At 41.3% G+C, this 24,136-nt stretch overlaps 1 protein-coding gene across 23 annotated transcripts in view; it reads right to left on the bottom strand.

Annotated features, from left to right (window-relative positions):
* The window catches only part of NCOA2 (nuclear receptor coactivator 2), a 298,236-nt gene that overhangs the window by 18,725 nt on the left and 255,375 nt on the right, over nucleotides 1–24,136 (bottom strand). For 18 of the 23 annotated variants that reach the window (XM_055232952.2, XM_055232953.2, XM_063612648.1 and 15 more), the window contains 7 exons: nucleotides 21,177–21,387; nucleotides 17,526–17,732; nucleotides 14,112–14,327; nucleotides 10,802–10,931; nucleotides 4,040–4,205; nucleotides 379–657; nucleotides 110–187 (listed from right to left, as the gene is read on the bottom strand). In XM_055232952.2, coding sequence (XP_055088927.1) covers nucleotides 110–187; nucleotides 379–657; nucleotides 4,040–4,205; nucleotides 10,802–10,931; nucleotides 14,112–14,327; nucleotides 17,526–17,732; nucleotides 21,177–21,387 — 1,287 coding nt within the window. The remainder of the gene's footprint in view (nucleotides 1–109; nucleotides 188–378; nucleotides 658–4,039; nucleotides 4,206–10,801; nucleotides 10,932–14,111; nucleotides 14,328–17,525; nucleotides 17,733–21,176; nucleotides 21,388–24,136) is intronic. The other 5 variants (XM_055232966.2, XM_063612651.1, XM_063612650.1 and 2 more) reach the window with 1 other exon arrangement.

Below are 24,136 nucleotides of genomic sequence, written 5' to 3'. Positions count from 1 at the left end.
GTGCTGATCTGGATCCATGTCTACTAAGTTAACTTTCTTCAGAGAGGAAGAAATGACAAAAGTAGCTGCATGCACACAATGAAAGCCAATGGCTGGTATGCTGCCTTACCTGTGTTGGTACTCCAGGCCTCAGAGTCAAGTTCACATTGGAGACATTGCTGATTTGATTCATAAGTGGCTGGCGATTCTAAATACATACAAACAGGATGGATACATTTTAACAACAGAATACATTTTACTTTAAATCAAGTTTCCCAAGTAACTGCCCTCCCCAACCCAGTATCTGCACATTGTTGGACAGCTGTGCTGTCTCACATCATCTTCCCCACGTCCTCCACCCAGCACCCCTGACTTCCCAGGTGCCATCGAAGAACAGACCTGCTGTGCTTGGAGGCGATGCTGAAGTTGAAGTCTCAGTTGATTTGGCTGGTTCTGCACTAGGCCCGTGGGCCTGAGGCCCGGTCTGGGCTGCATACGGAGTGTGGCATAACTAGGCCGCTGTCCCATGGTGTGAAAGTTTGGATCCTGCATGGGAGAATAGCTGCCCTGGGCCATTTGTGCCTGAGATGCATACTGCTGTGGGAAAACAGGCGCCTTCTGCTCCAGCATGATGTTGGAATCCTGACTTGAGAACTGTTCTGGATCTACTGCTTGGCTCTGGAGAGAAAGTCCCAAATAACAAACAAATAATTAAACCATAAAAACAGCAGAGTCAATATGAGGCTGTTTTCTCTCTCTGTCATATATCTGAAGTGAAGCTTTTTATACTTTTTAATATTATACTTACTACACAAAGGTACCTTTAGAGCTTGACTCCACTTATCTTTCTAGAAAATGCCTCTGCTCACAGTTCTGGTTATACAAGGACAGAAGCCGGGGTCACGCTGGACTCCCAGCAGCACTTCTTCCAAGGGAAGGGGAAAAATGGGCCAGGACTACAGAATGCCTCCAATCATATTGGCCTGGACTTTCAGATGCAAACATCCCCTGGAAGTGTTAAGTTTTTTGATTGATTATTCATATCTGTAGAGTTCGTTTTAATTAGATAACCTCTTTGGCACCTGACTGGGATCTGCAGTGTGGGTTACTGACCATCATTACCCTGATTTTGTAGCTAACAAAAATGAGACTTAAAGACATGAAGTGAACGGCAATAAGCCCTGCTAGTACATGGTGGGGTCCAATTCAGTTTGTGATCTGGGATCTGGGTTCCTCACCAGTGTAATGCACTGCCTATTATCTACTTTACTGCTTTCTGTGGCTGTCAGGATTTCCTACGTGCCCCACATTTTGCCATCATCCTCTCATTACCTACTAGATATGGTTTATGTGTCTGTCACTCCTGACTTTTTTTTTTTTTGAGACGGAGTTTCGCTCTTGTTGCTCAGGCTGGAGTGCAATGCTGTGATCTCGGCTCACCGCAACCTCTGCCTCCCAGGTTCAAGCAATTCTCCTGCCTCAGCCTCCCAAGTAGCTGGGATTACAGGCATGCACCACCAAGCCCGGCTACTTTTGTATTTTTAGTAGAGACAGGGTTTCTCCATGTTGGTCAGGCTGGTCTCGAACTCCCAACCTCACGTGATCTGCCCATCTCAGCCTCCCAAAGTGCTGGGATTACAGGCGTGAGCCACCACACCCGGCTACTCCTGACTTCTATCTACCTGGGTCAGAATGGGACAGGTGAATAAACCCAGAACTTCCCCGGGCTCCGGGACACCTCAGCCCCAGGTGGCCCTGAATGTTTACGTGCCGAGGGGAAAGGTGGACCTGGCTGATTCTCCTCTTCTTTCTATTTCTAGGAGTAACTGCTACAAACTTAATGGTATACAGGAAAAAAAGACTCTAGCAACAAATAAAATCTCTCAAGCTTTCTTTCTTTTTGAGGCAAAGTCTCGCTCTGTCACCAGGCTGGAGTGCAGTGATTCGATCTCAGCTCATTGCAACCTCCAATTCCCCGGTTCAAGCAATTCTCCTGCCTCAGCCTCCCGAGTAGCTGCGATTACAGGCACGTGCCACCACGCCCAGCTAATTTTTGTATTTTTAGTAGAGACAGGGTGTCACCATGTTGGCCAGGATGGTCTTGATCTCTTGACCTCGTGATCCACCCACCTCGGCCTCCCAAAGTGCTGGGATTACAGGCGTGAGCCACCGCGCCCGGCCTCAAGTTTTCTTTAGCTCAGTGTTGTCCTAGGCCTTCTTGAAAACCATCTACCCATGTAGTGCTGGAGCCGCCCAGAGCCCTGAGCTTTGATCAGCACGGCCCTCAGGCCAGCCTGTGAGAGCCAGGAGCCCACTGCCCTCCCCGTGGTAATTCTAAACACGGGGATGGAGCCTTAGCAGAGGAAACCATTCATTGCTGAATTACTGCTCTAACTACACACACAAAACCATCTCAGAACTTTAACATGAATACGAATAATTTGTATTCCATACTTCCTTCAATTCTACCTAATAAACATATTTCTATAATTCGGTTTCATGACAATATTATAATGATGGTGGATTTGATGAGACAAAATAGAAATAACAGAAATGAGTGAAAAACGGACTAAAAATATTAAATGACACGACACCTGTTTTGATAACATTACAAGTCACTCAGCAACTCCACAGATCACATTTTAAAATGTCACTTAGACAAACTCAAGGATAAAATAGTACTGAGTGCTAAATTCTAACTATCACTGAAGACAAAGCAAACCAGTCACACAGGAAATATTTAAACTCCATTTTCCTTTCTTAATTTATTTCAGGTTATATCACGTAACCTCAAGTCATTTCTTTCCATTCTGCTGTTTTCAATATGAATTGATAAGTCACAACTCCCACCTGTATCTGCTCAACTGTGGGAATTATGACAAGACTAATTTTAATGTTTCAGAGAAGTCTCCAATGACTCTGCATCGTCTTTCTCTCAGAAAGACGATGATACATCATATGGCCAAGAAGTAGACTGGACACTGGCAGGTACTTTTTGGCAGTAAGAAATAAAGATGATTCATGCTAAGTAAGGAGGAAAACAGTAACTAGAACACAATGGTTTTTCTGGGTTACTCTTTACACAGTAAGCCAGGCTGCACTGCTTCACACGCAGTTAGCTGTGCAGCCAGTTCAGATAGTGTTTTGTTCTTTCAAGGGACTATGTTAGGTTATTTATTATATCATTGCTATCAGGTACTCTAAAAGCAGGGACTTCCTTTTTTTATAGTAACCAACTAATTACTTGGAAGAAGAAAGCTAAATAAGCTCACCAAGATTAGTTAACTTTTTTATATTCCCATTTACACTTAAATATCCCCAAAATTATGGTGGGCTAAACCATAAGTGAAAGGAACTGTAGCTAGGACTATAGGTGTGTGCCACTACAACTGGCTGTGACATTTTATTTTTTTTTGGTAGAGACAGGGTTTCATTATGTTGCCCAGGCTGGAGTGCAGTAGCTTTTCACAGGCACAGTCATTGCACACTACATCCTTGAACTCCTGGGCTAAACCATAAGTGAAAGGTTTAGCCCACCATTTTTAAAGGTAAAAATGATGAAAGAGTTGCAGCTACCTGTAAAATGATTTCTGCTAACTTATGTGGAAAGTATTCTTTTAGCAAAAACAAGTTCCTATCACCAGCCCACAGGTGTGAAAGGAATACAGTGGTCATGACTACAGACACTCACACCAACTTTCAGGGGGAAGCGTTCTAGGTCACAAGGCAGCAATGCGCTGTTTGTGGTTTCTCTGTATCTTGTGTGTCTTTCCCTATCAGCAAGGGCGGACACCAGGTGAAACGGACTTGAGTTTGTGTCTTTCTGCTAACTTGAACTGTATGCAATGCTCATTCTCAGTGCTCTCCATTCTCAGGCAAAAGTTTACGTGAGGGTTACAAGGAAAGCGGAGGAAGAAACAGGGCCAGCCTGTTTTGAGGTAAAAAAAAAACAAAACAGTATATTCTAAAAAGCAGACCGTGGAGTACATGTGAACAGAAAACGGACACCTCTGCGCCCATGACAGCGCCTGGCCCCCACCTGCTGCCCTTCTGTGCATACCTGGCTGACCAGTTCGGGTATTCCCAAGGCTCTATCAATCTCTTCCAGGCCATCAAAATTCCGCAAGGCCAGATACAGCTGGTCCAGGAGAGCTCCCTCATCACTCGGAGACTCGGCTGCAGGATGTGGACACAGCAAGTCATCTGGAGAACTGCCAAATGGCTGCCTGTAAAGACAGAAATGTCACCTTGGGCCAGTGGAAAAGCTAGTTGATTGGAGAACAAATTTTTTATCTCAAAGGTGAAAGTATCAATTGACTTCCAGGGTTGTTGCAACAAACTACTGTACCAACTCAACACAGAACAAAAGGACAGTCTGAAGTATTTGATACACTTTATTCAGTGCCCAATACAGGCCAGACACAAATCTAGACATTTAAGGTAGGATTTTTATTTCTATTGGTCCCACTTCACGGCTGGCAAAGCTGAGGCTTAGTGAGGTGAGGTCCACATGGATCTGTGCAAGTCCAGGGCTCACCAACCTACAGCGACTGCTCAAGCATGTAAATATTTACTTGGCATTGAAGGAACCAAAGGACTTTTCTGCACTTTAGTAGGAATCACTGATTGACTTAAGATTCTTAGGTGGAGGCTATGATGGCCCACCTGGGAGAAATGAGAGAACTAGAGGCATCAGAGCTGCATTAACTTTCTTGAAGTCAGCTGCAGCCAGATTAAATTTGGCTGGGTTGATAGGAAATTTCTTAGTCATGCACGAGCAGGCCTTAAAAACATTTATTTTTCTCTGAGACAGGGTCTCACTTCATTGCCCAGGCTGGAGTGCAGTGGTGTGATCATGGCTCACTGCAGCCTTGACCTCCCAGGCTTAGGTGATCCTCCCACCTCAGCATCCAAGTAGCTGGGACTATAGGCATGCACCACCACACCCGGCTAATTTTTTGTAGAGATGGCGTTTCACCATGTTATCCAGGCTGGTCTCGAACTCCTGGACTCAAGCAACCCTCCCACCTTGGCCTCCCAAGTGCTGGGATAACAGGCGTGAGCCACCACATCTAGCCTAGAGGAGGCTTTTATTTATTTATTTTTTATTTTTTATTTTTTTTATTTATTTATTTTTTTTGAGACGGAGTCTCGCTCTGTCGCCCAGGCTGGAGTGCAGTGGCGCAATCTCGGCTCACTGCAAGCTCTGCCTCCCGGGTTCACGCCATTCTCCTGCCTCAGCCTCTCCAAGTAGCTGGGACTACAGGCGCCCGCCACCACGCCCGGCTAATTTTTTTGTATTTTTAGTAGAGACGGGGTTTCACCGTGGTCTCGATCTCCTGACCTCGTGATCCGCCCGCCTCGGCCTCCCAAAGTGCTGGGATTACAAGCGTGAGCCACCATGCCCGGCCTATTTTTTATTTTTTCATTTTTATTTTTTGAGACGGAGTCCTGCTCTGTCGCCCAGGCTGGAGTGCAGTGGCGCAATCTCGGCTCACTGCAAGCTCCGCCTCCCGGGTTCACGCCATTCTCCTGCCTCAGCCTCTCCGAGTAGCTGGGACTACAGGCACCCGCCACCACGCCCGGCTAATTTTTTGTATTTTTAGTAGAGACGGGGTTTCACCGTGGTCTTGATCTCCTGACCTCGTGATCCGCCCGCCTCGGCCTCCCAAAGTGCTGGGATTACAAGCGTGAGCCACCGCGCCCGGCCTAGAGGAGGCTTTTAAAAAAGAGCTTCTGAGTTGCCTGAATACTAAAAGGGAAAATGGTATTTGTACTTTACCAAAAGTCTATTTTGTACTCTTAGAGTCACTACATGATGTTTTGGAGAAAATAAACGTTTACAGATTAAAAAACAAACAAAAAGTTTATAGATGAGCAAACTCATTCTTAAGCAAGTGAGAATAAACTTATCAAGAAATGAAGTTACCTATGAACACAGTTCAATATGCCATGCGGTTTTTAAATGCTCTAATATGCTATTTTGGCTTAGAATTCTGAAACACTGAAGTGCTGGCACTGAAACCAACAATTAATTTCAAATGGTCATAAAGGAATGCATTAATAACAACCTATTCTCTCCACTCACCTCTAGTAACTTGGAAATTGTCCAGCTGAGGGTCCCTTGAGGCCACTCGTCACCTGCTTCCCCGACTTCCTGGCTGCAGGAGCTCCTTGCATTTCTAAGGGACCCACCCAGACCCCTGAGAGGCAGGTGCTCTTTCCGCTCCTGCGCCTTTCTGCCCTTTCTTGTCACTACTGGGCTTCACAAAGTCACACATGCTGGGAGCTTGCTGGCTCCTTCCTCCTGCTTCTTCTCCACAGCCGACACTCTCCTAGAACTTTCTTTAAACCAAATGTGATCAGACTGCTCCACTACTGCTACACTTAGGGAGGGGGAGGAAGAAGCAGATGCAGAAAAGCAGTCAGGAGAGGGAGAAACCACTGGACTGTCTGCCATGATAGCAAAGAGGAGATTCCTCCATGAGGAGGGGCCAACAAACATGCATATGGCAGGAGTTCCATGAAAGAGTTCAAGTCAGTCAAGAGTAATGTCAGCTATTTACCAAATTCTCTTAGGCAGTGACCTCATTCCCTAAAAACGCTAGTTAAGTTAGGCATTAAAGGATTTTCTTTACCTAGATTTTGTCATTTTCAACTTGTTTCTTTGGAAGCTGCATTCATATGCAACCCTCCTGTCCCAGATGTATTCAGTGACGGCAGGCTCGTGTGAAATCTGCGTGCAGGCTGCACAAGCAGACTTCCCAGCCTCACATCTGGCGGAAACCCACTGTCAGGAGGAGGCAGGCACTGTCTCGTGCCTTTGTAAGACCACTCCACCTTGACAGACCAGCAATACAGCCAAATGCTTAATAACAAACAACTAAAACAATCATTTGAATTTAAACAATTTCCTACATCATAAAATCACTTTTTGTTACAAGCTTTTTTAATTTAAAAAACCCCAAATAAGTGCAGAGATTAAAAAGTTAAACAGTGCCTCCAGGCCGTCCCACTTTGGTCAAGGCCCTCTTCAACACAAGTTGGGATTCTCGGGACACTTTCCCAACAATGTTCCTGCTTGCATGGTATCTCTGATTCTAATATGATGCTCTCAGGTTCCCATTCCCAAAGCACACTTTCCTGAGCAAACAGGCCTTACTCAGAATTCTTACATGGTTCTTCAGCTCTCCCAGGAAAACACCCCTGGAATAGGGTGGTAGTGGTGGTGGGTAACGCCTAACCTTCTCAAACTTAATGTTCATGCCTTCCCTGTGAGTCCCAGCTACCACGGGCAGCTGATCTTTCTCCAAAAGATGCTACACATACCACCAGAAAACCAAGACCTTGACATTTACCCCATCCTTCCCATGCTCTTCTCCAGCCGAGGGTCTACTTTCCATTGGGGTGTCACCCATCTCCTCACAGACCGCCCCGCTTCCTCTTCTCAGCATTAAACCACTTACTGTGCTATGCTGAACTGATACTAACAATTTACGTTAAAAACGCAACTTCACACCATGCTCACACGGGGCAAGCATTGCATCCTCTACCACTTTTTGGCCCAGTGCTTGAACATAAACACAGTATAGGTGCAGTAAGTTTCTAGTGGATGAAAACAAAAGGTTCCTGATTTGGCTGAGCTACAATACATTAAAAACCACTTTTATATTCAGAAATACATACTGCCTTTTGGCTTGGTGTTATAAATATGGGCATGAGTGATATCACTTCCCTTAGAGATGTCATAATATGCTTGCTTACAGAAAAAATACTGATCCAGACTCCCAATCCGAACTTTATAAATGGCCACTAACACAATGAAGAAATTATTTTCCTACATTTTGAGCAATTACCTATAGTTACAATCTAGATAGCATCTGACAGATAAATATAATATTAAGACGAGAATAGAATTCAGAGTAATAAAGGGAAAAACACACACAGGCCCCAGGCTGGTGCAAAATAGTAAGTAATAAACAAGCAGAGAGAGATCCATAATCAATGGAAATCCCATATCTTAAAGTCTACACATTTATTTATGGACTAGTAGGTCCTTAAGTATGGGACTAAGAAGGAGAATTAGGTCAAATTCTCAGCACTTGTTTGAGAAACCATAACATTACCATTTCTTCACTTTTCAAAAGTATTTTGAAAATTCACAATAGCAAAGAGTTGGAACCAACCCAAATGTCCAACAACGATAGACTGGATTAAGAAAATGTGGCACATATACACTATGGAATACTATGCAGCCATAAAAAATGATGAGTTCGTGTCCTTTGTAGGGACATGGATGAAACTGGAAAACATCATTCTCAGTAAACTATTGCAAGGACAAAAAACCAAACACCGCATGTTCTCACTCATAGGTGGGAATTGAACAATGAGAACTCATGGACACAGAAAGGGGAACATCACACTCCGGGGACTGTTGTGGGGTGTGGGGAGGGGGGAGGGACAGCATTAGGAGATACACCTAATGCTAAATGACGAGTTAATGGGTGCAGGAAATCAACATGGCACATGGATACATATGTAACAAACCTGCACATTGTGCACATGTACCCTAAAACCCTAAAGTATAAAAAAAAAAAAAAAAAAGAAAATTCTGCAAAAAAGCAGCAGCTACTGAATGATGAGAAATAGTCAACAAAAGAAACCTTACTTAGAGATACATTTCAAACAGGGGAAAGTCAAATTAAAATTGTGAACTTAGGCTGGGTGCGGTGGCTCACACCTGTAATCCCAGCACTTTGGGAGGCTGAGGCAGGTGGATTACCTGAGGTCAGGAGTTTGAGACCAGCCTGGCCAACATGGCAAAAGCCTGTCTCTACTATAAATACAAAAATTAGATGGGTACCTATAATCCCAGCTACTCAGGAGGCTGAGGCAGGAGAATCACTTGAACCCAGGAGGTGGAGGTTGCAGTGAGCCGAGACCACACCACTGCACTCCAGCCTGGTCAACAAAGTGAGACTGTCTCGAAACAAAAAAACAAAACAAAAATCCACCAAATTGTGAACTTAATGCAAAAGGAAGTCTTTCATGAAAGACAGCTATTGTATTTCCAGAGAAAACCCCTTTAATAAAACCAACAGAAATCCTTAAGAAGTCATGTATAAATTTTTGGCTATATTATAAAGATCTCTTTTATATACCAGATGAATGAAGGAAAAAAAAACCCAAAAACCCATAATGGAACTAAAAGTGGAAATTAGCTATAAATAAATGAATATCTGAATGTTACAGATTTAAGGGCTAAACTACTATCTTTTTGAAATGTATACATAAACTAATGCTGGATTCATAAAATGTTAAAAAACCTGTTCTTAAATATTAACTGTGATGCTTATAAAGGGGATTTTTAAAAAGCACTGCTCTTCTTTTATTTCAAAAGAGAGACATGGTTAGAACCTTTATTACCCATTACTTCTGAATTTCTATGACAATAAGATTACCATAAAGCTGGTTGTAAGTTTCTTCCACACTGAATTATTCAAAATAAAAATGTGAGAGTGGCTAGAAAAACTGAAATAACTTTAAAGGTAATGAAAATGTTTTGTCCACACAGTGCTTATGCAAAAAACCTAACTGATGGTAACAGAAACAACAACATGCTAGGGCAGTGCTGAGTCACAGACACTTGCATAGCAAACTTAACATGCTGACTCTATTACTGGAGTTTCGCTCTTGTTGCCCAGGCTGGAGTGCAATGGTGTGATCTTGGCTCACCACAACCTCTGCCTTCCGGGTTCAAGCGATTCTCCTGCCTCAGCCTCCCGAGTATCTGGGATTACAGGCATGCACCACCACACCCGGCTAATTTTTTTTGTATTTTTAGTAGAGACAGGGTTTCTCCACGTTGGTCAGGCTGATCTCAAACTCCTGACCTCAGGTGATCTGCCCGCCTCAACCTCCCAAAGTGCTGGGATTACAGGCGTGAGCCACTGCTCCCAGCTCCATTTTTGTTTTAAGAGAACTCTCCTCCTGTTTGGGCAACACTAAAAATCCTAATTTTGGGTCTAGTTTTTCCTAAAAACTAATCTTTGACATTTCATCCAAAGACAATTATCAAGTGGTGGATTTAATTATTATACATTTGTCCTGTGTTACATTCAAGTTTCCATGGAAATGGGTGGGTTTCTAACATATCAAATAAACATACGTAGAAATGGCCTACCATTCACTGATGTCATGAAATCAGAATCAAAGAACAAGATGAACTGTGAAAAACCACCACCTCCAAGTATGACAGCAGCTCCAAGTGTGACGGCAATGGCTACCTACCCAGGGCGTGCTTCCCTGTCTACGCAGTGCGCGCCTCCCACTGCCCTTGGCAGCCAGTTTGGGATGAGCCACACCTCCTGCCTGAGGTTCTTCCTCTGTCACCCACTGCCTCAATTCTACTCACAGCAATCCTTACTCTGGGCCTGTGATGTGCAGCTTTTACCAGCAGGACTGGCTTCCTGTCATCTCTGCCATCTGAAATGAGACCTTTTCTTCAAGATTCTGAAGCCTTCTCCAAGCATCCTGATTGGATGATCTTCTGAAACGTGGCTTATGATTTTTATACCACACACTACCTCAATATTACTGTTATCAGCATACATATTTTATTTTCCATTTAATTTGTAACTCCTTTAAAGGCATGTCCTAGGTCATACTGATTTCTGGATTCACCCCTCCTCTTCATGCACTGCGTAGTAGATAATAAAGTCCGAATAAACGAAAACTGGTCAGGCACTGACTACTCAAAAGGAAAAGATTAATTTCTGGACAGGTATAAAATAACTGGCTACCCTAGGTGCTCAGGACTCACCTGTTTTGGCTGGCAAAAGACGCCTGGTCTATAGGCAGGATGCTTTCAGGCCATGGGGCAGTCTGATTTGGAGGAGCTTGTTGTTGGCTATACTGAGGTCCCCCCATGTTCATCTCTAATTCAGATGGCCCTAGAAAGGGAGAAGAAAAAAATCTTACATCTTTATCAAGGAAGCATTTATTTCTGCTATGTAATATAAAGTGAAATGTCTGGTTTATGAAAAAAGGAAAACACAGAAGCAATAATAATTAACTAGGTGAATATAAGAAGATAAAATTCTGATTCTGAAATAGAAGTCAATAAATATGAAGGCCATTTCAGAGAATATCTAGACAAGCAGTTCTAAACCTTTAGCATTTAAGACTCTAAATACTCGAAAAAGTTTTTGTTCATGTGCGTTATATCTTACTGATATTTACTGTATTGGAAATTGAAATTGAGAAATAGAAAAAAGTGCAGATTCATTTAAAAATCACAATAAACGGGCCGGGCGCGGTGGCTCACGCTTGTAATTCCAGCACTTTGGGAGGCCGAGGCGGGCGGATCACGAGGTCAGGAGATCGAGACCACAGTGAAACCCCGTCTCTACTAAAAAATACAAAAAAAAATTAGCCGGGCGTGGTGGCGGGCGCCTGTAGTCCCAGCTACTCAGAGAGGCTGAGGCAGGAGAATGGCGTTAACCCGGGAGGCGGAGCTTGCAGTGAGCCGAGATTGCGCCACTGCACTCCAGCCTGGGCGAAAGAGCGAGACTCGGTCTCAAAAAAAAAAAAAAAAAAAAAAAATCGCAATAAATGAATTATGTGTTAATATAAAAGATATTTTTTCTAGATCCAAGTGAGTGGAATAAATAAGATTTTTGAATGCAAAATTAAAAAAATTCTTTTATTGGCATTGTTTTACATTTCTGCAAATAGCTTTAATGCCTGGGTTAATGGCATAGAGTGAAATCTTCTGTTGTCGCATTTCATCTTCTGTGATATCATACAGCATATGTAAAATTTCTGGAAAACTCTACCACACGCTTGCGCGATAGTAAGAGTGAAGAAGCCAACAGTGTTTTAGGGTAAGTATGAAAATAGTTTTGGCCTTGCAGACTCTCTGACTGGGAATCAGGGTGCTGCACCATGTTTCTAGGAAGCCAGTCGAGACTGCTGACTCCTGAACGTCGACTAACTGTACTTCAGCTGGCTCCCCTACCAGAGCAAGAGCAGAGTAGAAGGGAGGCCACGACAACCCACAAGTGCTCTTTCTCCGAAGTTCTCTGAAAGGCTTTAAAGCCAATGGATGAGATGAGCTTTTAAAAATTATATTATCATCATTATCTGTAGACCTGTATTCCATTCCAAAAGATAATTTTCTGTTGAATTAATAGCTTTTGGAGTTTATTAAAAATCAGAGAAACTCAGCTATACAATAAAGCTTATAGAGCCATATTTCCAGCTTAAAAGCCAGATGCTCTTCAGTGAAGACTGAGAATAAATTATATTTCTGGATATAAGGTACTATTATGATTTTTAATCAATAAATATTTTTAAATTTCTCATTTAATTTTGCATAGAAATCAGTTTTTAGCATTTTTCATGCTGTCAAATTATACAAATTTATGTTTGAGCATCACTCATTAAGTACATTCAATGTAGTAAGGCAATATAAATGCCATCTCTGAGAAACAATAAGCCAAAATATGCTGAACAATTAGGTAAGAAAACTAATGCCAAGTTAGGATGAAAATTCTACACTATCTTGTCAAAACAACCCTGGCATCTTTTTTTTTTTTTTTTTTTTTTTTTTTTTTTTAGAAGGAGTCTCACTCTGTTGCCCAGGCTGGAATGCAGTGTTGCGGTCACAGCTCACTGCAACCTCTGCCTCCGGGGTTCAAGCGATTCCCCTACCTCAACCTCCTGAGTAGCTGGGATTACAGGTGTGCGCCACCACCCCTGGCTAATTTTTGTATTTTTAGCAGAGACCGGGTTTCACCATGTTGGCCAGGCTAGTCTCAAACTCCTGACCTCAGGTGATCTGCCTACCTCAGCCTCCCACAGTGCCTGGCATCTTTTTGTGAATTATTTAGCTCTTCCTCATTGTGCAATATCTAAGTATATGAAAAGAACATAAATATTAACTTATTGGAATTATGCTAATGTACAAGAGGAGGGCTAACATGTCAATAATAAAGGAAATACTCTCAAGTATGAGTTGTACAGACCATTAATTTTTAAAATATAACAGCTTTATTGAGAGATAATTCATATAACATACAATTCACCTATTTAAAGTGTACAATGACTTTTAGTATATTCAGAGTTGTACAACCATCACACCACAGTCAACTTCAGAACACTTTCATTCCCCCAAAAAGAAACCCATTACTCATTAGGAGTCACTCCCTACTTCCTACCTGAGCCCCTCCCCACAACTGGCCCTAGGTAACCACTACTGTACTTTCTGTCTCTACAGATTTGCTCATTCTGGACATTTCATATAAATGGTATCATATGATGTATCAGACCATCAATTTTAATAATATGTGAACTGTCTCCAAATAGAATTCTAGTAATCCTCACATTCTGTGAGATGTTCTGTAAGACCCTGCAACCTTCAGTGAGGGCCTGGGAGAGTCTGATTTTAGTAGTCTAGGTTGTGGCCCAGGAATCTGCATTTTAAGTTCCTGATATTGTTCTGATGATCATACAGCATTAGAAACTACTGCTGTACCACCTAAATTTTTTTTTTTTTTGAGACAGAGTCTTGCTCTGTTGCCCAGGCTTGAGTGCAGTGGTGTCACCTTGGCTCAATGCACCCTCCACCTCCCGGGTTCAAGCGATTCTCCTGCCTCAGCGTCCTGAGTAGCTCGGGTTACAGGTGCCCACCAGCACACCCAGCTAATTTTTGTAATTTTAGTAGAGATGGGGTTTCACCACATTGGCCAGGTTGGTCTCGAACTCCTGACCTCAAGTGATCCTCCCGCCTCGGCCTCCCAAAGTGCTGGGATTACAAGCGTGAGCCACTGCGCCCGGCCTATTTCTTTATTAATAGTGTGACATTATAATTCATTTCTCCCCCAAAGTTGAAATTAGGTAATTTAATAAAAATAAAACATCTCAAAGGTAGTTGGGTCTCTTATATGACTGGAGAACCTTTGAGATTCTGCTTCCATACAGAGTTCCAGCAAAATCCCACTTACAGCAGCTTCATGGGAAGATTATCTAAAATGCCCATAAGAAGCATGTCTTGAAAGAACTTATGAAGCTGACCCTCTTTTCTAAGAGAGCATAAAAGTTAAAAGCAAACAGCACTAGAGCCACCTTACCTATATTCATGACCTGAGACTGAAGCGTCTGTCTTTGGCCAGGCTGGCTGCTGGGCCTCATGGGGATGCTGGCTGCTGGGTTCCGAATCATACCTCCTTGGACTGGCCGGTTCATGGCACTGGTGGTAGCAGCACAGGTGACTCTCACAGCCGAACTCTGTGGTGCCCATTCTCCAGATGGCATAGTAGGCCGAGAAGCACTGCTACCAATCATTCCTACATGCAAGCCAAAGAAAACCGAGACATGCAGTAACTGAAAACATATTTAGCATGTATGAATACCAGATGATCTTACCCTACAAAACAAATCATTCTGTAATTCACACTTAGCCAATAGCTAATGTTCTCACTGGGCAGACGTGGGACCCTGGCTAAGAAATAAGAATTGGCAATCACTACATAGTTTTCGTAACATGGACCTGCCACTCTTTATAGTTCAGAAAAGCTGTTAAAATTGTTCCCATTTGTACTTAGAAACAGGTGCTGTGGCATGTGGATAACCCCAACTTCCTTCCTCAGGAAGTGAATCACATTAGCTGATATACACGTCAATGCTTTACTTTCCAAAAGGGAGGTAGAGGCTAAGAGGAATAAGGCAAAAACTGATAATCAATACTCTCATTATAAACGATAATCATAGAAGATATCTTGAAGTCTATATGAGACTTTATCCTCAAGTCTCCTTCAGGGTATACTTCAAAACTGACCAAGAGTAGCCTCTAAGTAATGGAGAAATTATAGATCTTTCTGATATTTACTGTAGTTCTTCATAGTCAAGGCAAGGGAGTTCCTTGCCTTGTATCCACTGTATTCCTGACTATACGGACCTAGAATGGGTTAGGACAGACTTGTAAAAATCCCTTCCTTTTTGAGGTGTTAACAGTTATCTGACCACACATAAGAGTGTAACGCTGCTAAGCAGGACTGTGTTTGCTCTGTCCTGGCCCGGCCCCCAGGATGCTGATAATGGCCAAACATTTGCTAAGACTTGATATTCTAAAGGGAAAACTCTTCAAATGAGGTCTCTTCATTTTGAAGTGTTTAATGATGGATACATAAAGGTTCTGCTTTCAAATATATGGCTGCTTTCATTTTCTTTAATTACGATAAACAACTAAAAATGGGGTATATTTAACAAATGAACATGCATTGTGGGCGTTTCTTCACTTACGAAATGAGAATGTGCTGTGATGATTAAGGGTGAAAGGTAGTCAGTTAGATTTTAAAAAGTTAAGAGGCCAGGCGCGGTGGCTCATGTCTGTAATCCCAGCACTTAGGGAGGCTGAGGTGGGCGGATTGCTTGAGCCCAGGAATTTGAGGTCAGCCTGGGCAACATGGAGAAGCCTCATCTCTATAAAAAATACAAAAATTAGCCGGGCGTGGTGGCAGATGCCTGTAGTCCCAGTTACTCAGGAGGCTGAAGTGGGAGGATCACTCAAGCCTGGGAGGTTGAGGCTGCGGTGAGCTGTGATTGAGGCACTGCACTCCAGCCTGGGTGACAGAGTAAGACTCTGTCGTAAAAATAAACTAAAATAAAAAGTTAGAAGGGTATTCTATTAACACATATTTTAAAAACCATTTTAGAATTAGATTTGAACTATAGAAAAATATTATGGGAAAAAGGGATTTTATTTTTTTAAAAATCTGTTATCTAAATAATATGACAAGATTATAGAAAGTCTAGAAAGCAAAAAAGAGAATGATCCATAATTCAACAATATTACTGTAACGATAACTGGGAAAGTCCCTCTCAGTCTGTTGTTTTTTTTTTTTGACATGGAGTCTCGCTCTGTTGCCCAGGCTGGAGTGCAGTGGCACGATCTCGGCTCACCACAACCTCCGCCTCCTGGGTTCAAGTGATTCTCCTGCCTCCGCCTCCTGAGTAGCTGGGATTACAGGTGCATGTCACCACGCCTGTTTAATTTTTGTATTTTTAGTGGAGATGAGGTTTCACCATGTTGGTCAGGATGGTCTCGAACTCCTAACCTTGTCATCCACCCGCCTTGGCCTCCCAAAGTGCTGGGATTATAGGCGTGAGCCACCATGCCTGGCCTAGTCTGTGTTTTTTTAAACAGCGGGAGGATATTGTATGATCTTCACAGCCTGGACACCAGTGCTCTCTCGGCTGCTTAGATTTTAATACAAGGCTATTCTCAAACTCCTGCAGAAGATTCTTATAAGAACTCATATCTTCTTGTATTCTGCTGGTAAGCCTTAATAAATCATGGCTCCTTTTTTTCTTATAGAACTTTACATAAATCAATATTTTATTTATCTTAAATTTTAAATGAATCTTGGTTTACTGAATATTTAATGAAATGAATATGACTATATAATTATGAAGTAGTCAGTGCATGACACATCTGGCAGGCACCCAATAAATATTTGCTGAAGGAATAAGTTACCTTAATACAGCACAGTTCACAGTTGCCATTAATTCCTTATAAACAACAGAAAGTTAAAAATCTACTTCTTCCCCTTAAATTGAACTCTTATATTCGGTTAACTGTCTAAACAGCACTCAATGTGTGTATAGGGATACAGGCTTGGCTAAAAATAAAATACCAAGAGTTAAAACACCTACCACTGTAAGTTCTTCTTACAAGATTTCTTTCCATGCCTGTGTTTCTAGTGACTCATTGAGACAAAGGAAGAAAGTTATAAACTGTGAGCAGCTCTGCATTAGAAAACAGCATCCTGCTATATCCGTAATAAAAATATGTTACAGGGTACAGGATGTGGATGTGGTGGCAACAGCAATCAGTGCTACTGCAATGACTTCCAATCTGAACTGGATGTGAGCTTAGGAATAGAATGGCCACTGAGACAGTGACTACTGCCAGACACCTGCAATTATAGCAGGTCAACGTCCAAACCTGATCATAGGCAACTTCCTACATCTTCAAAAGGGAGATGGGGACCAGATCTGAGAGCTATTAGGCCAGGCATATTACTGTTTAAAGTTCTTTATTTTTAACTAGTACTTTTTGGAATAAGAATTTTATCACCTAGAAGTATAAAAGGTTGGTTGAATTTTAAGCTCTTATTCTGAAATTCTCCAAACACAAATAATCAATCCATAAGTTTTTTGGGTATCAGTAAATTATTCCTGGAATAATTTTATATATACCCTGCAATGCCTAGAACAGTAACTGGGATAGAAGTGAAATAAGTCTCAGCTATAGGATTAATGGTTGGAAACCTCATAAAAGTATCACAATTAAATGGTTAGCTCACTGAAAGGCTTTCCCATATGCCATTCTCACAGTGAAAATCTGTAGAATTTCCTCACTTTCAGATGTTATTTTCTAACATAAAAAGTTTACTTGAAAAATTCTACTAGTTTGATGTGGATAAATATACCATTAAATTAAATAACCCACCAATAAAGTAATAGTGCATTTGACCCCTTACCTGTGCTACTGTTCCCTAAATTTCCTTGGTTTCCTATCATCCCTTGATTACCCATCATTCCTGGCTGAGGTATCACTGAGTAGGGACTACTGTTTCTGATTGGTGGGAAAGGTCCAGCACCAGTTGGGCTTTGCAATGTGATGTCAAGTGGTAAATTCTGGTTTGGCAATAACCTGCCCAGTTGCCCTGGTCGTGGGTTATTAAAAGCTAAGGAGAAAACAAATGAAAATTAAAGGTTAATATAGGATAATGGAAAATAATATTAACAGTAGTGTTTAGGGACAATGTCTGTAAAATGACAAAGGTATGCACGTCAGGGACCAACTACCTAGATAGATAAAAGACAAAATCAGACAAAAAACACATGCAGCACCCCAAAGCATAGATGTGTGATCTAATCAACCGGTCTCTAATTCTTGACAATCTTGCAAAACAAAACAAAACAAACACATGTGTATTATTTACCATATACCTTCCTCACCAATAGTAATTCATTCATTCATTCATTCATTCATTCTCTCTCTCTTTTTATTCTGAGACAGAGTTTCGCTCTTGTTGCCCAAGCTAGAGTGCAATGGCATGATCTTGGCTCATTACAACCTCCGCCTCCGAGGTTCAAGAGATTCTCCTGCTTCAGCCTCTCAAGTAGCTGGGATTATAGGCATGCACTACCATGCCCGGCTAATTTTTTTCTTTTCTTTTCAGACCGAGTCTCGCTCTGTCATGAGGCTGGAGTACAGTGGCCCGATCTCAGCTCACTGCAACCTCTGCCTCTAGGGTTCAAGCGATTCTCTTGCCTCAGCCTCCCGAGTAGCTGTGACTACAGCCGTGCCACCATGCCCAGCTAATTTTTGTATTTTTAGTAGAGATGGGGTTTCACCATGTTGGCCAGGATGGTCTCGATCTCTTGTGACCCGCCTGCCTCGGCCTCCCAAAGTGCTGGGATGACACGCCTGAGCCACTGTGCCCAGCCTTTTTTTTTTTTTTTTTTTCTTTTTTTTTTAAATACAGGGTCTCACTCTGTTGCCCCGGCTGGAGTGTAGCAGCACAATCATAGTTAACTGCAGCTTTTAACTCCTGGACTTAAGAAGAGGTTAAGAGATCCTCTTGCCTCAGCCCTCTGAGTAGCTAGGACTACAGGTAAGTACCACCAGGCCTGGCTGATTTTAAAATTTTTTCGTAGAGACAGTGTCTCACTATATTGCCTAATGTGGTCTCAAACTTCTTGCCTCAAGTGATCCTCCTGCCTTGGCACCCCAAAGTGCTGGGATTACAGGCATGAGCCACCGTGTCTGGCTCCCAATAGTAATTTCAAATATATAACTGTATTTGCTAATTAAACCAATATTTTTTTCATGTTATAATATTCAGACTTAGGAGTACTGCTTTCTCATAGCTATGAAGCTATAAACGTCTCTTACATACATCACCAAACCTACATGTATGTGGTTTGGATATTAGAACATCACTTCTTAACTGGGCTTTCCTAGGATTAGAATTAGATTAAAAGTGGTTACTCTCATTAGAAGTTAAAAATTTTAAGTGCGAACTCTGTTGCCTAAAGCAGGATTAAATTAAAGCTGTAGGGCTCTGCTTACTTTTCAAAGCACAGCTTCTTTAAATTCTAGACACATTTGGATTTGATATGATTTTTATAGCTAGTTGACAAGAATTTATTGTGTACTAAGCACTAGACCAGCATCACACTGACAACCTATAATTTGTTAACGTTATCAAATTTAAAATACTAAGATATTACAAATTATAGTAACTTATTATATGACATTAAGTACTTTATTTTCCTGAATTATATAAACATAGTCTGAAATAGCACATTTAAAAGAAAAAGTTCTTAACCATCAATGATAGAAATAAAATATTTTTAAAAAGTAGGGCTGAGAATGGAAATTATGTGCGTGCTTAATCATGACTTCCTCAGGTGTGGTTATCAGGTTGCCATCAATAATCTGAATACCACCAGGAGCTACAGAAAGACGAGAAACCATGAATTCTACACAGTCCTTCACAACCTCCACTAGGGCTAATGAGCATGGACTGTCTAGTGTGTCTGTTTTTTTTTTTGAGACTGAGTTTCACTCTTGTTGTCTAGGCTGGAGTGCAATGGCATGATCTCAGCTCACTGCAACCTCCGCCTTCTGGGTTCAAGCAATTCTCCTGCCTCAGCCTCCCGAGTAGCTGGGATTACAGGTGCCCACCATCATGCCCACCAAATTTTTTGTAGTAGAGATGGGGTTTCACCATGTTGGCCAGGCTGGTCTCGAACTCCTGACCTCAGGTGATCGACCTGCCTCGGCCTCCCCAAGTGCTGGAATTACAGGCATGTGTGATCACGCCCAGCCTGTCTAGTGTGTTTCTTACCCAGTTCTCAACTCTTTTGACTTCGTGATCTCCCATGATCCACAATTAACTCTCCATTGCCCAAGAAAGAGTGAGGTTTGAGAGGTCACAAGCAAATCTTTCTTGTGTGTGTGTGCGCGTGCGCGTGTGTGTGTGTGTGTGTGTGTGTGTGTGTTTTGAGATGGAGTCTCGCTCTGTCACCCAGGCTGGAGTACAGCGGCACAATCTCGGACCACTGCAACCTCCGCCTCCTGGGTTCAACCAATTCTCCTGCCTCAGCCTCCCGAGTAGCTGGGATTACAGGCGCCCACCACTACGCCCAGCCCAAACTCATCTTTCTTTTGTTTTTCCTATTTCAGAATAGTCAGAAATCACTTGAGAAAAGACCTAGTAATGAAAGATGTTCTATGACTTGACTGATGGTTGCCATTTTTGATCTGAGAACAAATGCCAGGTATTGGCTCAAATTGTATCTGAAAAGGAAAAATCACTCTGTTTTGCCAATTTAACGCTGAAGAGGTTATCTATCTTTCATAAATTATGGCCTTGCTACATAATAGATACTTTCTTCCATTCAAAACTATCAGACAACTTCAGGTATTAATCAAGTTTGTAAACTGAGTGTTCATAGTAAACAAGATTATCCTAAGCTTACAAAACTTTAAAATGAAAAGATAAAAGATGTTTTTTCTAAACAGACAACTTAGAATACATTTAGAAACAAAGTTCCACATCAAGTGATGTTTATATGAAGATTCCTGAGATAGGGCAAGATTTTTAATGTGTGTAGCCCTTTCATGTATAAATACTTTTAGTAAAATATTTTATTATTATTTTTTAAATTTATTTTTTGTTACTACCAGCTGAGCAGTTTGGGAGAGTAGAATATTTCTAAATAGTGTATTATCCCTAAAAAGTCAGCATAGCTCCCAAATGTTCTATATTTCAGTATTTCATTGTCTATTAAACACATAAAATCCAGGATAAACTCCATGTCTGAAGGCAGTCACTGAAATGAAGGGAAATATGACATTCAATTGAAGAACTTCATCAATGTAGGTCAGTCTCCCTGTCCAGTGCCGATTAAATTAACCCACGAGAGAATGTGAGAGAACCATGCTCAGGAGGATCCATTTTGAATACTGTTTCAAAAGGCCAGGACAGTAGATGGTGCTATTTGATCACAAAAACCTTAAAGTGACTAAGCTGGTTGCATCAGACTTCAATAATCCCTGTTTCTGATAGTGATTATATGGAAATTTCTTGGCATAACCAGCCATTTCTCATACTCACTGCTCTGTGAAATTCGCAGTGCTGTTTTCTGGGCTCCAACAGGTGTGACAGGGCTGTTTTCAGCTGTGAGTTGCATGAGGTCATTGATGATGGCTTGCTTGTCAACTGATCCAGCAGGGGCGCCTGGCCTCGTGTCTGGGAAAAGCTGTGGTAATTGACTATTCTGCAAATCATCCAAAATCTCCTCCAAGTTGTCCAGCTCACTGCCAGGCTGTAGTTGACAAACAGAAGAGTTTATCCAGTCTACTCTAAGAGTAGACACCACAAGCCCACTTGCAATCATTGACCTAACTGCCATAAGGCACCACAGCCAAATAAAATAGGTAGATTCCTGCATGCCATAGGCCTAACAGATAACTGATCATCTTTTAAAAAATTAAGTTAACAAAGGACAAGTAATTTAATCTCTTGGTCCTCAATTTCCTCATCTATAAAAAGAGATGGCTGAATTAGAAAGAAAGCTCTCTTCCAGCATTGTGATTCATTGGCAATTTATAAATTCTCCTTTATTTTATGCTTATTCAAATAATTATGAGAATGTATATTTCCAATTAATTATGAATAGACTATGACTTACGGTCCAGGTCTAGGTTTTATCGTCAAAACTCCCTAAGAAATAACAACAACAAAAAAAACCTGGCATATAATGGAATCCAAATTTGCACCCAATCAGTATTTAACAATTTTTTTTTTTTTAATCTTTAAAAGAACACAGGGGTGGGGAGAGAGAAGCAAAATAAGCTTGAAGTAACCATGAACTAAGCACTGCCTTTTCAATTTGAGTAGTCCTTTTCTTCTGCTTGGACTTTCAATTTTGAATGACAATGGCTTTCCCAGTCATTTGCCAGCTTAGGTGACAAAGGTAGGGAAGCAGGATAAAAACTGGTTGCCCCCAAACATAGCACTATTAACCTAATTATACAGAAGCTATAAAGAAGTTTTTTTTTTCTGAGAAAGGGTCTTGCTCTGTCACCCAGACTGGCGTGCAGTAGCGCAAACACTCATCCCTGTAGTCTTGATCTCCTGGGCTCAAGTGATCCTGCCACCTCAGCCTCCTCAGTAGCTGGGACCACAGGCATGCACCACCACCACGTCTGGCTAATTTTTTGATTTTTTTTTTTTTTTTAGAGATGGGGGTGTCATTTTGTTGCCCAGGCAGGTCTCTGAGCTCAAGCAATCCTCCTGCCTCAGCTTCCCAAAGTGCTGGGATTACAAGAGAGAGCCACTGTGTCTGTCTACAGAAGCCATAAAAAATGTTTTTAAGTTTTCTCTTCCATTAAAAAAAAACAAAACAAAATTCAGGTACTAACATAAGCTAAGTATCACCACTATTTCACACTTAGCACTTTTCTGCTAGGAAGCTAAACTGGAATTTATTCTAGATTTTACAGATATTCTTTTAAATATAACCTATCTATGTGCCAGATATTTAAAATCAGATAGTGCATGCTAGGATTGCTTTCTAGTGCAGAAAGTAGTACGAATGATTTTCTTGATGTGCAGGTGGAAAACTTAAGTTAGTTTCCTCAGTCACTGGACTTTGAATCCTTGACCACAACTATTCCTTTCATCTACACTGGCAAATCAAATGAAATACATGGCGTACGTCTAATAATGAGTTACACTTAAAGCAGGATGGCTTACATTTTTATCCTACATACAATTCCTCCCCATGCAGAGGTTGGATATGCTAAGATTTTTGCAACTTACAGCAAATGTAACATCCATATGAGATGTTTTTTGATTGGAAATATTTCTCAAGTTAGGAAGAATAGAATGAAGTGAGATTTTATTTGATTCTTCTCAGAGACAACTAGCTTAGCAATAACTGGGAGATCCATTTTCCTAACGCACTGTTAGAGCAATTACAAGACCATTTTTTAGTTAGTTTAGCCACCCAATTGTAACAAAAGAGGGAGGTATCTAATACAGGAGAGTTAGTTATGAATTAAGAGCTGGGTTCCAAAGTTAGCATCCTAAAGTACGGGCAGTCACAGACAGATCAAATGATCCTTAAAGCTCTGTAGGAAGGCACTGCACTGGCTATCTCCTCCAATGGCAACAGTCTTTCCTCCAGAGTGGCAGCAAATTACTATTTCTTTGGCTGAGTCCTAAGTGAAACAGTTTATGTAGGGGCCATACTGCATTTAAAAAGCCCATAGGTACATGTTCACACTATTAGAGCCACAAGGGAACCAAAACCCAGCAAAGTCATGTCACCCACCTCATGATCACTCCACTATGGCATGTATTCATTGAGTTCAATGGTGAGCAAAACTGCTCATACTACTGAAATAACCATCTAATAACCATGTGTTCTTCCAGGAACATAAAACTGACTTTATGTACTTCAAATACATATGTAAAGTTGACTCCACTGTAATCTTTATCATGTTTTGCTGAATGCATAAGGTATAAACTGTTATTCTCAGTATAAACATAGATTGCCCTCCAAGGACAGCACCTAGAACTAAGTAATGGGCACTGGGTCAACACGATGAATTCTTTTAATCATATTAACATATACTTTAAAAAATCTTCCCCAAATCAGTAATTTTTTTCATAGGAATTCCTATAATTTCCATTACTGTTTCAGAAAAATGTTTCATAAAAATGTGTGGTAAATCTCCTTATACTTGTCATGTAGATCAGAAAAAGGCTCTAATAAACTGAGAAGGTTATATCTGTTCTATGAAAACCAGTTTCCCTACTACAATGTTGTCCTGTGTTGAGCATTTTTAAAACGTAGAAGCTCCATGTGTGGGGGTGAGGGAGGTGGGCTATAATAAGTGATAAGTTGCCTCTTGAGAAAGCTCTGCAGATTACTTTTAAGAGAAATATCCAAAATAAATAGGTCCATGTAAACAATAAAAGTAAAGTATGTTATTTCTCAATGGGTACATTTGTATTTGCTTCCAATCCCAGACATATGTAAAAGGAACTTTTGACAATATATATTA

Source organism: Symphalangus syndactylus, chromosome 11 (assembly GCF_028878055.3).
Source record: "Symphalangus syndactylus isolate Jambi chromosome 11, NHGRI_mSymSyn1-v2.1_pri, whole genome shotgun sequence".
Lineage (NCBI taxonomy): Eukaryota > Metazoa > Chordata > Mammalia > Primates > Hylobatidae > Symphalangus > Symphalangus syndactylus.
The sequence above is the reverse complement of the archived record's forward strand: the minus strand, read 5'-3'. Positions and strand labels throughout refer to the sequence as shown.